This window comes from Mchenga conophoros, linkage group LG2, assembly GCF_057382185.1.
Source record: "Mchenga conophoros isolate Kocher_MC1m ecotype Shallow Benthic linkage group LG2, M_conophoros_male_GT1.1, whole genome shotgun sequence".
Lineage (NCBI taxonomy): Eukaryota > Metazoa > Chordata > Actinopteri > Cichliformes > Cichlidae > Mchenga > Mchenga conophoros.
In genome coordinates this window covers 34,880,197-34,895,674 of record NC_140527.1, presented here as the reverse complement: position 1 = coordinate 34,895,674, position 15,478 = coordinate 34,880,197, and the positions used below count along the sequence as shown (strand labels likewise).

General features: G+C 43.2%; 1 protein-coding gene, 1 long non-coding RNA gene and 1 other non-coding gene across 4 annotated transcripts; 2 read left to right on the top strand and 1 right to left on the bottom strand.

Annotated features, from left to right (window-relative positions):
* Positions 1-1,430: 1,430 nt before the first annotated feature.
* LOC146582480 (uncharacterized) lies at positions 1,431-6,310 on the top strand. Its single transcript, XR_014888010.1, has 3 exons — positions 1,431-1,624; positions 3,518-3,818; positions 4,884-6,310. It is a non-coding gene; the product is annotated as an uncharacterized LOC146582480 (long non-coding RNA).
* On the top strand, positions 1,773-1,845 carry trnak-cuu (transfer RNA lysine (anticodon CUU)). Its single transcript has one exon. It is a non-coding gene; the product is annotated as a tRNA-Lys (tRNA).
* efemp2a (EGF-like fibulin extracellular matrix protein 2a) lies at positions 2,842-14,430 on the bottom strand. 2 transcript variants are annotated; one of them, XM_085243004.1, is made up of 12 exons: positions 14,230-14,430; positions 9,191-9,420; positions 8,517-8,565; positions 8,240-8,428; positions 7,637-7,759; positions 7,058-7,174; positions 6,110-6,229; positions 5,882-6,001; positions 5,598-5,724; positions 4,901-5,096; positions 3,512-3,701; positions 2,842-3,139 (listed from the first exon to the last, which is right to left on the bottom strand). In XM_085243004.1, the coding sequence occupies exons 2-11, from the start codon at positions 9,290-9,292 to the stop codon at positions 3,528-3,530; spliced, it is 1,317 nt and encodes a 438-aa protein (XP_085099130.1). In that variant the 5' UTR covers positions 9,293-9,420; positions 14,230-14,430; the 3' UTR covers positions 2,842-3,139; positions 3,512-3,527. The 2 variants fall into 2 exon arrangements, with proteins under 2 accessions (XP_085099130.1, XP_085099137.1); XM_085243011.1 differs by having other exon boundaries at positions 2,842-3,049.
* Between the last annotated feature and the right edge of the window lie 1,048 nt (positions 14,431-15,478).

The following is a 15,478-nucleotide window of genomic DNA, read 5'->3' as shown; positions in this document are numbered from 1 at the left end:
ATGTTTGTTCTCCATCATATGATGCCAGGTTATACAAAGGGAGCGGGGCGGCGGGGGGGGGATGAGCTTCTAAATTGCTGTACAGTACATTATTTGTGAAAAGTAGACAAAGTTCCCATCAGTTGTTCCTCCTACAGGTGCATGACTCGCTGAAAATGGGAGAAAATGTAGGCCCGATAGTAAATTAGGTTATAAAACCAAGCACCGTCTCCTCTGGTTGTTGCTATTCTTGGCCTGCTGCAGATGAGATCTGCAGGATCTGCTGCCCCCTGGTGGCTTAAGCCTGTCTGCTCCGATTACATAAAACAGGGCAGTGGGTGAGTCATCATCACCCCCACCCCCCATCTTCCTCCTCCTTCTCCGCCCCCCCACTGAGGACAGATGGGAGGTGTGCGTGGTGTTTCGGTGTGTGAGTGTGTTTGTGTGTAGGACTGGGCGGAGAAAACAACAGTGGACTGTGAAATAAGGGCTTCCCCCTCTCTCGCTCCCTTTTCTCCCTCTCTCTGTCTGTTTTTCCTCGGTTTTTTTTCTTTTTTGTGGGTCAGGAGAATCAGTTACTGCTCCAGTGAAGTTGCTGTGACAGTAAAAATGGAGCAGATGCAGCAGAGCTCCAATGGTGTTTGACTAAAACAAGGCTGGAGGTCCTGAGGATGTTAGGAGGCGCGTATGAGATGCATCTGCCTCTTCTTTGTGTAGATATAGAGAATATCCGTATCATTAATGAATGTAACAAAAAGGGAGAGCAGTTTCTCTGTCTTTCATTACTGAGTTTGTTTTGGAGAGCTGGCTGAAAGCTGCCATGATGTTGAAAACAGGAGCACATTCTGTACACGTCTTTCTTGGGAGGCTCGTGCTGAGTGTGTGGGTGCAGGTAAAGAGGAGGTGGTTCCGGGACGTTTGAGCACACTGTGTGAGTTGTTCTCGCTGTCGTGGTCCAACTCAGCAAAACAGCAGTTTTTGAGATGACCCTGTAGACCTGCCTGCACTCATATAGTTCCTGACATACAAAGTGAGATGAAACCATCATTTTTCCTTTGCCGTGAAGGGTCACGGGGCAGACAGAGGGATACAGTGGGACAGGTTTGGAGTGCTGGTCTTTGCTTCAGGTAGGAGTAGGGATTAGGTCAGAGAGCAATGTCTAAAACTTTCTGACTCAACTAGCAAGAATCTGTAAGGCTAAAAGAGGGAGGATGAACTCTAGAGGTCATATAGATGAAGCAGTACGTCAGCTGCTCAGCCATGATCAGACCTGGCAGATGCAGCGCAGCTATAAAACTCTGCTCCGGACTCCTTGTTTGTGGGAAAGTGCAATTAAATGTCAGCTTGAAGACACTCCCCACTGTGCGGGAGACGGTCCTGTGTAGACACTGCACTGCTACTTACAGGAGGAGGGTCAGTTAAGCAGGCATACCAATCAGTCAGTCCAGTGAAGCATCTCATTTGTTTGATGGCAAGCAGAAACTCCCAAGCGTTTAAGTACAAACAACTGCAGTTCCTCTAGTGGCCACTTGAGGGTGGCAGCAAGGAGTCCATTCTCACCATGTTGGCAGAAAAAACGGGTTCACAGCATAGCAGAGAAAACTGTTGTGGTCTTTGTGACTAGGTCCTTTCTTCTGTGCAACGGGTAATTTTCTTTTTATTCACTTCTCTTAATTGTTATTGATGCATTCTTTAGGTATTTGGCTGCTTTGAATATATGTCTATCAGCTAGGCTAACTAGCTTTTTGTTAGGCTACTACAGCCAAAATGGCTAACTGTATATCTCTCTGTAAGCCCGGCTAGCTCAGTCGGTAGAGCATGAGACTCTTAATCTCAGGGTCGTGGGTTCGAGCCCCACGTTGGGCGTTCACATTTTGAACCACACAAATCACAACTGACATGGTGAGAGTAGTTAACAGCCTGGAAAAGCGAATGTGTCCTCAACACAACAGGAATGTGGCGACAGTAAAACAGGTCTCATTGTGAAAATGAAACGAGCAGCGAAGGTGGCTGAGCTTAAAAAGCAATAGATATAGTACACCAAAGAAGTAGAGGCGAAAACGAAAGGAACTTTCTAAGTTGAGCGTTTAATGTTTCTCATTTTGAGCAGACAGGATGGGCAGGATTTCGGAAGAGTGCATTAGAGAGCAGGCTGTTGATAAAGAAAGAGAGGCAGGGGTGAGATCATTTGGTCATTTGTAGAGAAGATATAGTACATATTTTGGTCATAAAAGTTGTTGGATGTATTTTATTAATCCGATTCTTATCACTGAATAGAAAGTATATGTCTTTGTGTTGAACCCAGACAAGAAATAATAAAAACATCACTTGGGTTTCCGGCTGATAAAAAAAAAAAGTATGAATTATGTGATGTAGACAGGCAGTCTGTCGAGTAACGGGCTCATTACAGCTTCTTGAAACTGAGGGATGGAAAACCCTCACTGGTAATAGTGGTTTTTCCACCAGTGGCAACCCAGCAAGTGACACAATGGTCAGGTTTATACCTTAAATAGACTTTTTGTTTTCTTCTTTTCTTCCTAAAGGAAAAAAAATTAATTGATCAGGATTAACGGGATAGTGTGGGTTCAATAAAGAAGTACAAAAAAATTTCCCAGTGCTTCACTATGCTTGTCAGAAAATATTAGGTTTTCTAATACTTATGATCTGCTGACCAGTCCTTAATTTTATGGCGCTCCATTTTGCAGTTGAAACCCAAACATAATCCATTATATAATATATAAAAGGTTAAAAGAATCCTCACCAATTAATTTATCAGTAAACCGAGTACTTGTTTCAGCTCGCTAAGCGTGCTAGAAATTCCACAGGGACCTGAAATAAAGAAACTGTATTTAGTTCTTGACACATGGTTGAAAGGGTTTATTGTTTTATTTGGGTTCAAATCTTAAAAACAAAAATTAAAAAAAAAACAAAAAAAACAAAGTACAACACTCAGGAACAACAGTGGCGGAGATTTCATCGGGAAATGAACAGCGGCGGGCGAAGGAGGAGCGTGGGTGCTGAGGTCTGATGTGAGTGGTTACTGAATCACGTCTGTCAACAGGAAACAGGGCTGACAAGAATAAAGTGACAAACAGAAGAAGATAAGGGTGTAAACTGTGAAACGGATAAGTCTGGTGACGCCCGGCGTGAATCATTCCACCTGAAGGCAGACAGAAAATATGTCACACAGATTCGTTATCGCCATGAATGCAGAAAAACCTCTTTTCTACACGAATGACTGAATAACCGTAAACATGATAACAGGAAAATGGGGAATGACTTTGACAGGACTAATTATTTTAAGGCTGCTGGTTATCTGTGAGACATTGCTGCTACAATGTGTTTGCATACGGTACTGCATGTATATTTTTACACATAGTGAGGGCAGACAGAAAACTGTCACTCTCCGTGGACAACACAGTATAAAAAGCTATTAGTTTAACATCACAGTGACTGGTTGAACTGCATCCACCACTTGTGTTTTACAGCTTCTTTCTCCTTGTTTGTGTCTGTGTCTCGCTCTCCGTGTCACCTCCAGCTCTTCTTCTTTAAAAGGTGTACGGCCCGACGTAGATGGAGAGTCTGAGGGCGGAGCTTGTCTGATAGTTGTTCTGGTAGTTGACCAGGGGGTTAATGGACACCATCTCCAGGTCCAACGTGTACTCTCTGGGCCCTGACACGGCACGGGCCAGCACCAGCATGGCACTGATGTTATTGATTTGCTGGGGAAGACAGAAAATAATGGAGTGTTAAAGCAGAGTGGCATTTACACTGGTGCTCTTCTCACTGTCACATGTCAAAGTGTCTTCTTTTAAAACGTCTCATCACCTCTATATGAGGTGAGCTTCTTCTTTCTTTTTTCAAGAATCTGCACATCCACACAGTTGTTTTTCATTTATTCCAGCTGATTAAAATTCTCCTCAGGTTGACACTGGGCTGCGCTTACCAAAGTACATGTACCAATAAAAATGGTAATAGAGTCCGTTTTGCCCTAAACAGGAGCTAGAAAACTAGACGAGTGAGGTGAAAGTAGAACACAGGCGGCACATTAAGAAGTCCAAGCGAAAAAATAAAGAAGAAATACGTGTAATGAACCACGTGTGCTTATGAAAGTCGAAACAATGTGAGATTAGGTTACTTATCGTACCTTTGTTTTGTGTGTCTGTGGAGGAGGTTTCAGTGATTTTAGTGGGTGTGTGGGCATTGCACCCAAAACACCCAACATTACATGTCTTATCAAGTTTTACTGGGGGTCAACTATGAAAAGGACAGTTTAAAAGATGGTTTGGAGATGGTGGCACTGATGAAAATACATGAGGAAGAGCTGAAGATGTTGAGGTTTTCAATGGACAGGATTAGAAATGAGCTCATCAGAGGGAAAGCTCAGGTTGAGCAGTTTGGAGACAAAGTTAGAGAGGCGAGGCTCAGATGATGGACATGTGCAGGGGAAAACAAATACTCAATGCCAAACACATAGTAGATTTAAAATAAGTGAGTCTTGCCTTTTAAAATTGTACTAATAGCATATAAAATCTACATGTCCAGGCTCCTGGGTATATAACTCAGTTATTGAGGTCAGCCTCTCCTATCATGTGATCAGGGTCTTAACTGTTTCACGCTCTTAGGTCAGCTGATTCAGTGGTTTGTTTTAAACACTTATTTTTATAGGATAGGTTTTCTTTAACCATTATTTTTGGTCCTGGATGAAAGTGTGTATATGGGAATAAATATAAGACCATATGTTTCCTCTGTGTCTGTATGCTGGAACATGTATACTTATTTTTCAAGTGTGGTTTTATTCAAACTGTGAAGTGCGATGCAACTGTTATTGTTATTATTATTATTGTTATTACCAGTCTAAAGTTAGTATTTAGACCTAAAGACATCTGGTGTTGTGATTACAGGATCCCACTCTCCTCACCCTGATGTAAAAGTCTCCGTTTTCATCACCGGAGCGGATGCGGAAGGTGTTGTAAGCCCTCGCAGAGACGCTGGTAGCCTGGATCTGGAAGATGTCCGAGGGGACGGAGCGCTCGGAGGTGATGCTCATGTAGCGGTGCACGATGGAGAAAGGCAGCTCTCGACAGGCGGGGTTGTTGACGGGGCACACGCAGCGGCTGGATGTACAAATGCACACAGAGAGGAGCAAACAGTTACAGTTAAGAGAACAGTTGTGCGTTAGTAGTAGGAAAACATCATGAGCAGTTAGAAAATGAGCCAACAGAGGGAGTAGTATGACTGAGAGCAAAGGGCTAAAACCTAAACAAATATTGAACAGTGGCCATTTTTTTCCTTCATGTTTTTCTAAAAATCATCTTATACTACTAAATCTTCAGGGATATGTTAATAGTGACCCACACCTGTTCCTGAGCCAGCACTTGTTCACAGATGTAATGGTTTTCTTATTGCATTGGAACACATTCAAACGAAAAGGTTGAAAAGCTGGACTCGTACGTGGAAAAAGTAATTGGGGTAATCTTAGAGTTTGAGCCAAACTCAGCACAGGGGCTGATTATACTCGGAGCCGATGGCCAGCACATATTTGAGTAATTGAGAAAAGGTGTGTGGAGTTGCGTGTTCGCGTACGCACACAGAAGCTTTCACGAAGTGTCACTCACTTGTCAGACACTTGGATGTAAGGTTCCTGGCAGCTGTTCTTGTCCACACACTGGTATCGTCCGTGGATGTTCACGCAGTTCTGCGTCTCCGTGCACTCGTGTTCTCCCGTTTCACATTCGTTTATATCTAAAGCGAGCAAACAGCTTGTGATGTTTCGCTGAACAGCAGACAGGGGCTCGAGAACAAGGATGAATAGGCATTGACTCAGTGCACCATTTGTGACTCTGAGAGCACAGAGGGGAAGGTGTTAGTTTCAGGAGGAAATGGAGGCGGGCGCACTCACCCTGACACATTCTTGTGCCCAGCAGTCGGTATCCCTCTGGGCACACGCACGAGAACTTCCCTGGTTCGTTGACACACTGGTACTGGCACAGGTAACTGGAGTAGCTGCACTCATCGATGTCTAACAATTCACAAGGTTGGGTTTTATTAATTGTCGATCACTAAGTAGCAAAAAAACTGAGAGGGATAAGCGTGCACTATCACTGTCGCTCCTTTTGTCCTTCATTACCTTTACATTCAAAGCCATCGGGCCCGAGCTCATAGCCCTGATCACAGCGACAGAGGAAAGTGCCGTATGTGTTGTAGCATCTCTGCGAGCAGGGGGCACCCATCTCACATTCATTCACATCTGAAAAGAGGAAAAGCAGAGAATCTGAGGTCAGTTGTAGGCTGTGGATCAAAGGATTTTAATAAAGTTAAAAACCCCAAACTCTGTGTTCATGTCAGTGTGTTGAACATCCAGTTTTCCAGTTTTATTTTTAACGTAAGACTGGATCTGGTGGAAAAAGGTGATGTCATGAACTTCTGGAAATCAAAGCACCGATTAAACTTGAACAACGTGATTTATTATGTAGTGACAGTTGTGGAGTTATAAGATAATGATGTAATCCAAATCCCATCAAATTTAACTCACATGGATTTGATGAAGAAGAAGGAGATCAGCTGAGTTTTTCCGAGGTCAAAGCCTCAATAAACAATTATACTTTTGAAAGTAGCTGTGACAACTGTACTCACATACAGTTTGGGGGCAATTCAGTATTGCCATTTGCTTCTATTTTGCATTTGGAAAGTTTTTTTTAGCCTTTGTTTTACAGAATAGGCAACTTATTGGACTATTAGGCAAAAACTATGCAACTAATGTAATTAACTGTTTTATTGAAGCGCTAATTATTTTAAAAAAAAAAAATAGCCTAAACTACCAAACAAATATAAAGAAGTTTAAATTAACTACAGCATTAACAAGAAGTAATGGGGAGTGATACTGAGAGAGGGAGGCAGCAGTATACATTTGCAAGAAAAACATCCAAAAAAACTGGCATCATTACACATCAACTATTACAATTCTCGATGTTAACCTAACATACTTTTACTTTAAATTGTTATTATTTCAGAGTTTTTTTAGTCAATATTAGAAATGCAGGACTGTTACTCACACTGCTGTACTCTTAAAACTCACCAATGCAAGATCGATTGTTTCCTGCCACATGGAAACCTGGTTCACACTGACAAGAGAAGGAGCCGGGCACGTTGACACAGCGATGCTGGCAGTACCTGTACCTGCACTCATCGATATCTGCGATATCAAACGAGAGTTATTAAGAACAAGATTTAAATTTCTAAAGATTTTTGGGCATATTGCCACAGAGGGGGGGGGGGCTATGATGCTCTTTTCTAGCTTCATATTCTTACTCTGTAGCTTTGAATGATTCACAGTTCAAACAAATTGTTATTTATTTCTGTCTGTTTCAAAGGGCCATGGGCTGTTAACAGAGTGCTTGTAAGCCTCGCCTTATTTCCATATAAGGAGGTCTTTGCTGAGCTGCCATTTGCTCCCACAAGAAGAGAAAAAACAGTTGGAAACTGGGCATTTAGAGCAGTCTGAAGTCTGACTTCTTGGCTCACACTTTTATGTATGCAGACTTCATTATTTGAGACTCAAATCCACCATTGTATATAGGAGAGAAAATAAAGAAACGCATAATAGCCCAGTTAAGCTTAATTACACCAATTAAAGGTGAAATTCAAAATATCTCACCAACGCACTCTGTGCCGACTTTCCGGTATCCATCCGGACACTGGCAGGTGAAGGCGCCCACCGAGTTGATGCACTCCTGGCTGGGTTGGCAGTCGTGCTCGTGTCTCTCGCACTCATCGATGTCTGTGTTTGTGGGTGTGGTGATACAAACGTTTAAAACGCTGTTATTGTGAGCGAACACACCATCATGCAGCATGACTGACATATACAGTGTGAGTGTTACATGCCACTGGCCACTACGTTCCCCTCACTTGCACCCAGCAGCTGAGAACATCATGTTGAGTCATGTTTGCTGTGTCATGCAGGCCACTTTCTCGCTACAAGTCTTAAAACACAGCAGCTGTCCTCGTGTGAAATCTTCCAAATTCCTGCACTGTCTGCCCGCCTCCCGTGGACTCATGCTCACTCACACCCTCACAGATTGCACCCACATGCTGCCTCCAGTCCTAACACCTGTTGCAGCCACCTGTCCCTCACAATCTGTGGCCGCCAACAATGAGTTTACACAACCACACACACACACACACAAACATGCTTAACAATCGCTGATCCTGCGGCCACCTGTCCACCTCCAACCCCCAGACCAACAAACCAGACACCCACCCACACAGCTGTTTCCCTGAGGCTCGTAGCCTAGAGGGCATGGGTTTAAGGGCTCAGCGGGTGTAATAGGAGGCTCTGGAGCAGGGATGAGTGACGCAGAGCGGGGAAGGCACAGGTAGCCTCCATAGTGATTGAAGCACTTCATTTCCCCCTTGCAGGCATCAGGAATGGTCTCACACTCGTTTATGTCTGATGGGAGATTGAAATGTAAAACACAAGGCAAGATTATAGAAGCAAGAGGAGAATCAAGGTGTTACTTGATTCAACATAGCCTTACCTTTGCAGTGCTCAGTCTGAGGGTCCCAATGATACCCATCTGTGCATTCCTGTAAAACGCAGCAGACACAGTGTGTGTGTGAGAAAATGATGGAAAGAAAGATGTGAACAGCCCCCCTGTGCCAAGTAGTTGCATAATGTATTCATAATACATAATAAATTTCCCAGTAGTGAGACGTGTAAAAAAATTAAAACGAAAAGAAAAAGGGGAGGATAGAGAAACTTGTTTCCTCTGCTAAGCCAAAAAGACAAGAAGCCTGCTTCTGTTAGAGGATTTGTGACATGTAAACTACTTTCCTAAAGCAAAATGTCACCCTAAAAAACAAAAAAAAGTATTTAAGGCCACTGTTTGGAAAAAGGGTCATTATCATTCAAGGGAAAAATGCTGCTGTAACCTGCATGGAAAGAGAAACCAGAGGCCTGAAGAAACATGGTATTAAAACCAAATTTAACCCCAGCAATGAACACTGTAAAGTCCTGAGAAGGGAACATTTATGTGGAACTTTGAACAAGAAGATGATGAGGCAATGAGAAAGAGCACAAAGAAAGAACAGAGAGAGGATTGGAGGCCAGCATTTCAACACAAAACCTGTAATGTGAAGTGACAGGTGTGGAAAAGAGATGCTAATAAAAAAGAACGGAGTAGGAGAGGGAGAGAGATTCATCCATCCTTACCGTGTAGGTGTCACTTTCTGAACGTGGCTGTGAAATCGCACTGCGGAGGAGCACAGTCACACATATGCACACACACAAGATTGGCACACAAATACCCTGCATACTAATGCACTATTTGATGGGAGATTGGGAGATCGGACTGGAGCATGCACACAAGCGCACACACACAACAATCAGGCAGGTAGCGGTGCCCTGAAGACGAGCCTTTGTGATGTGCAGAGCAGTGGTATCTGTGTTCACGGAGAGAGACAGAGGGAAAGAAGGAGTGGGGGGGAAAGAAAAAAAAACATCAAAAGACAAGATTCGAAACTCAAAAATCACAAAAACGGTTTGATTCTGTCTCAAAACTCTCCTGTGCTGTTAGCTGTTCCCACAGCTGAGATGGATAAATCAACTGGAAGCAAAGGCACCAGAGCCAAGTTTTAAGAAGTCAGTCAGAATGCAAACAGTTCGTTTCTTGGACTCGGTTCACCGTTTGACAACCAAACAGTTCCCCCTTGATCGCAGCGAGAATAAATGGAGTGAATCACTGTGCCAGGTAAGAACATAAACACTGTGACGTCCTCCAACTTTTTGCTGAAAATAACAAAGTCAACATCCCAGAAATACTTTCATATTAGCTGCTCACAGAAAGCTCTCTATGTCTGCATGCTGGCAGCCGGCAGGGTGACAGTCCTGGTGAGCGCTGCCTCCAGAGGTTCGGTTTACAGTGTATCAGCGCTGCATCGGTGGGCCCGCATCAATCCAGGCCAAAACATCAAATTTTTTTTTTACAGAAGCCTCTCCTGCTCAGCTGTTTCACTCTCACAGATTACATTAGTTTGCACCTACCAAACTTATTTTATGTAGAATCAGAGTCATGCTTGTTTAACGGACGGGGGAATCTGTCTTTGCCAAAATAACCAAACACATTAAATGCTCCACTTAAGTAGAATTTCTGGTTCTTTACTTGCGTAACTTCCAATTTTATGCCACTTTCAGCTAAACTGCATTTCACAGGGAACATTTGTACTCAGTAAATGAATCTTTATTTAACAAAAACATTGCTTATAAAACGTTATGGATTTTTATGGATTATAGGACATGTCATGTCGTCATATGTCTAAGTGAGCTTGTTTCGGTTTATATGCAAAGCTGTGCAGAGAAAGCAACTGAACATCTTTTAAAAAGTATGTGCAATCACACTTTTATTATTTAAGAAATATTTAAAGCTCTGTGAAAGCTTTCATGGAACTTTATAAAACACCTTTACTGCTTCTATCAGAATTAAAAGTTTAAGTAGCAGCCAGGAGCTGATAATGAAATGGACTGAATTAGGTGATCATGAGCAGCTGTGACCACCTCTATAAAAGCAGATGTTTTGGCAGTTTGCTGGTCTGAAGCGTTTTGGTGTATTAACCCGGTTTGACAAGCAAATTCAATCTGTGCAATGGTCACAGAAACTTAAAATTTTCAGGCTTCAGTTAAATGTTAAAGTTCATGGCAGTCCAGTAAGAAAAAGACTGAACAAGTATGGCTTGTTTGGAAGGGAAAGAAAAAAAAGTTTGTAGCTTATGTTTGTAGCTTTGTAGCTTAAGTTTGTTGCTTTTGAACAAACCACAAGATTTCTGGAATAATGTCCTTTGGACAGGTCAGCCCAAAGTGGAGATGTTTGGCCAAAGACAGAATATCAGCACAAATGCCTCATATAGTAACTGTCTCTCACTGTGGTGGAGGGGTAATTATTTGGACTTGGGCACCCTGCAGTCACTGAGTGGACCATGAATTCCCCTGTATACCAAGTTATTCCACAGTCAGATGTAAGGCAGTCTGCCCGCTAGAGCTGGGCTGAAACTGGATCATGGGAGAGGACAATGAAATCAAGCAAAGCAGCACATCTTCAACACAATGGCTGAAAAAGAAAATAATCGCTGGGCCATTCATACATGACTGAAATCCTGTGGTGGGCCTTTAATAGTCTTTATGCATTACTGTGAAAAACTGTTTGACAATCAAACAGAGAGCCGTGCATGAATGAAAGAAGAGTTGGACAGATTACCTCCAGAATGATGCGAGAGACTGATAGATGATGACTACTTCAGAGTCGTGCAATTAAACAGGGTTACAGGGTTCAATCAAACCAATGGACCAGTGCAGGGTAAAAAGATCTGCACAACATTTACTACATTTATTTTAAAGCTTCAGTTACTATGGCTATTTTCTGATATAGATTTAAAATCTAAAATATATTTGTCCTGCAGCAACTTCAGTACCTGTCTATGGTGTACCCTGCCTGGATGTATGTAAAACATAAATCTTGGTTACTTTTAGATTAAGTAATTCAACTGGCTTTTTTGTTGTTCAGTAAAAATAGACAATATACAAACCATAAATCAGTCCATTATAAACACTTTTATTTTATCTGCCTGGATTATTGTAGAACAAATTAACCAAAACACTATTAATCAACATGAGAATGTAAAGAACTAAAAGCCATGACCATTTAACTGCCATATTAGCCTCTTTAAATCAACTTCCAGTATGCTTTAGACTAAATGTTTATAATATATTATCAAAATATAAGGGTCTCTGTGGCCACTATTTAAGAGCCCTATCTTTGATGTCTTAGTACTGTATGCACAGGGGTCTTTTACCCACACCTCTTGCAAGATTTTTTCCTATAGTAGAATATTTTTTGATATTACTATTTTTACTTTAATACATTGTTCTGTACCATGTAGTGTATTTCTAAGGTAAATATATATTGCATGGTTCATTGGTGATGGATTGGGCCTCTCTGGCAGCAATGACACAACCATCCTTCAGTTAATGTTCCTGAAAGAAGCTATAAGTGTTTAAGCTGAGCCTAAACATAAACAAGTTGCCCGTTCCATCTCCGCCAGACCAAAAAGACACGGGGAAAAAAACAGACAAATTGAAGTAATAAAAAAATCCTAAGCAAGTCTTGTTTGCAAAGTGAGTGAGCGCCAGTTAAAATACAGGGAGGAAGGTCATAATCACTGCCTGTCTACGTGCATACACTCACGCTCTGATATAAACTCCCGAGGCCACATTTGCAGGCATTGCTTATTGTTTTATTTCAGGCTGAGACAAACAGAAGGCCGCAGGGTGACTTGGACACCCCGAAATACTCGAGGAATGACATCACCGTGACCTTTGAGTGGTGAAAAGCAGAAAAATATGCTCTCACACTGTAAGCTCAGACGGTAAGGCATACCATCGCGCAATCAGACAGCCGCAGTGCGTGATCTCTCTGAATTGGCCCAACAGTGACTTACAACCAGCAAGAATTTGACCCGAAACCACCCAAAAACAAACTGACCATCAGACTGGGGTCCAGTCACTCACTGGCTACTGAGTGTGGGCAGCAAGGATGCATGGGTGTTTCCCTCCTGCTGCTGGAGATCAAGTGGCGGCAGATCTCTGGAATGCCCGTGGCAAGGATGTGGGCACCAGTTCTCAGCTGGGATGCCCTGCCACTACAGTGGTTCCCAGAGTATCGGGTTCTGGGAAACCCCCCACAGTTCACATAAGAGGACAGCTGGTGCCAGACCTCCAGCCACTCTTCCCTAACCTCCCATCCCTTTGGAGGATGTGTAGGAGGATGTCAGAGAATGCGGCTCTGATACAGAACTTCATTGTCTGCATTCGACCACCACTGACAGGGAAAATACATGATTTGAATAACTGATGAGTCAATCCATAGAAAATGAATCAGGAAGAATTTTCATGACTCGTTTTCCAGCAAAACAGTGAAAGCAACTACACAAATATGCAGTTTCCCCTGCTTTTTCTGTCAATACGAAAGTAACCCAAATATGCAGCAGGGTTTGATTATTAGTGGGGCAAAATGAGACATCTGAAAACGACATCTTGGACTCTGGGAACTTGTGGTGGGCTTCTTTTTTATACAAGTCTACCATTTACTAGCCCACAAAAATAAAAAAATACAAATCATCGATACTTAATGAAGTATTTGGAACTTGGCTCAGCTTCAGGACTGCCAGGTGACCCATTTTTAAATTCACACATTCAGAACAGCTTAACAAGTAAAATGTCAGGCGGCTTATATCAGTGACCACATGGAAACCAAAAAAAGACCAACAGCTGGAACACACACACACAGAGTTTAGACTCCAGGATGGTCACTTGTTGTAGTGTATACACAAAGTTTGCGTTGATGTGCTTGGCTGTGCGTGGAGCAGCCTGAGAACACGGTGACCCAGCGCGCTCCACCAGCTGTGCTCAGTTACATTTGTGGCAGTGAACCTGCATATCCACAATCAGGGAGTCTCCATCTCACACTCGGCCTGACTTCTGTTCCGGGAAGCTCCACAGGTAAAGACAGAAATAACGCCCTGTCGGAGAAACTCACTCACAAGGTAAAACATGTTCCTCCTGAACTCTAACATGTGATGCTTTTGTGTTAGAGTTCAGAAAACTTTGACATGCTTGCTTTTTCTAATCCCCACCTTAAAGTGGAAACATCTGCTTTTACCTGCAGGAAATTGATTACACAAAAAGTGAAACAGCAGTTGTGCACTGTGAGGTCATCCAGGTTTAGAGAACTCGTCTACATGTTGACTGTTTGTGTTTCAGATTTTGAACTTCCCCCACCTAGAGACTAAACTGATCTTGTGACACTGACGTTGAAAGTTGTACAAGAGGGATGAGGCGGAAGGATTTTGCAATATTACAGTACGATAACATGTGCCCTGTGACTCACTGCCTCTCTTCCTGTCTAACCCCATATTACAGTCAGAGCCAAGAAGTAAACTACTCAGACACAGTTAGCCACGTTATCTTGGCTCTCATAAGGAGCCAAGTGCAGCTGGGAGAGCAGAGCAGAGAGCAGGGCAGTGGTGCAAGTGTGACGTGTATGGCCTGTACAAGAAAAAGTGGGTAAGAGGTACATCTCACCTCCCTTACTTCTCCCTAAAATGCTCGCAAAACGTAGTAAGTCATCCAGCAAGTCTCTCTTTAACAAACAGCCATTCTTTGATATGTGTAAGAGGCTAAAGAAGCACAGGAAAACTCACAGAGGAATCTTCTGTCTCTCAGTCTCCGTCTGACCAGTGTGTCCCTCCTGCCGGCTGCGGTCGTCCCAGCCGAGTTGGCGTACAGAAGTGGTCCCTTAAACTCCTGCCTGTATGACCCTGAGAGAGAGAGTGAGTGGGGAGACCGACAGCTGGAGCAGCTGAGCACATGGAAAGGGAGGGAGAGAGAAAGAGAGAGGGAGAGAGAGGGAGCGAGCAAGACAGGCAGAGGCGAGAGAGAGCGAGAAAGGGAGGAGAGGAACAGCCCCCTTACCCCCCCTCTGGCCCCCTGCACTGCCATCCTCCACTCCCCAAACCCCCTCTCCCTGACCCCCCAGGATGCAAATTCCTGGTCTGCGGCCCAAATACCGAAATTCCAAACCCGTCCAAATCGCAGGCACAACTCGCAGATTCACACACGCACATGCCCCCACATCTTTTCACCCTCTCACTGGTCCCACAACACACCTGGTTTCATTTAAACCAAACCCCCGCAAAATCCCGAAGCTCTCCCACCCATTCTACCCTCTCTATTCCCATTTACCCCCCATCTATCTATACTTACCTCCCCCATCTCTCACTCCCCTTTTTTCTTTTCCATAAAGCCACTAAAGCCCTCGCTCTCGTCCAATCTGACATGCAGGGATATTTATAGCCAGAGAGAGAGGGAAGTTAATGGAATGTGGACAAAAATTAGAGAGTGGAAGAGAGCGACAGTCTGTGTGTGTGTGTGTGTGTGTGTGTGTGTGTGTACGTGTTTGGAAATTTTTTATTTTACAGAATAAACCAGCGGTGCTTTCTGGGACAAAAGACAAAAAAATAAAGAAGTATCATGAGTCTTGACCCACGCACCAACTTTTGTGCGTGACTAATGCGTTACTGCGCTTGGAATCATTTCCAGCAGCATGTTGTCTTGCAAAATTTGTAGTCTGTCATGATGCAAACGGGTTAAGATGTTGCTTAACTCACATTAATCCTCATTAGTTTCAGTCTCATTCAACTCTAATGGACACAAATTCAGACTATCCTCAAATTGGGATCAACAGCAGCGGCAGCGCTAGTCTTAATTTTCCTTAAAAATATCTCATCACTTGCAAAATAGCTCCCTGCATTTTATTTTTAGATGGGAGGCGGTTTCTCCAGCTACCCTCCAGTGTTTGGTTTAAAAACCTTCACTCGGCCTCAGCTTATTTGTCTGACTTTTGTTTTTGTCGGGTGGCAGAGATGGCAGCTGTCACTACAGGGGATGTTG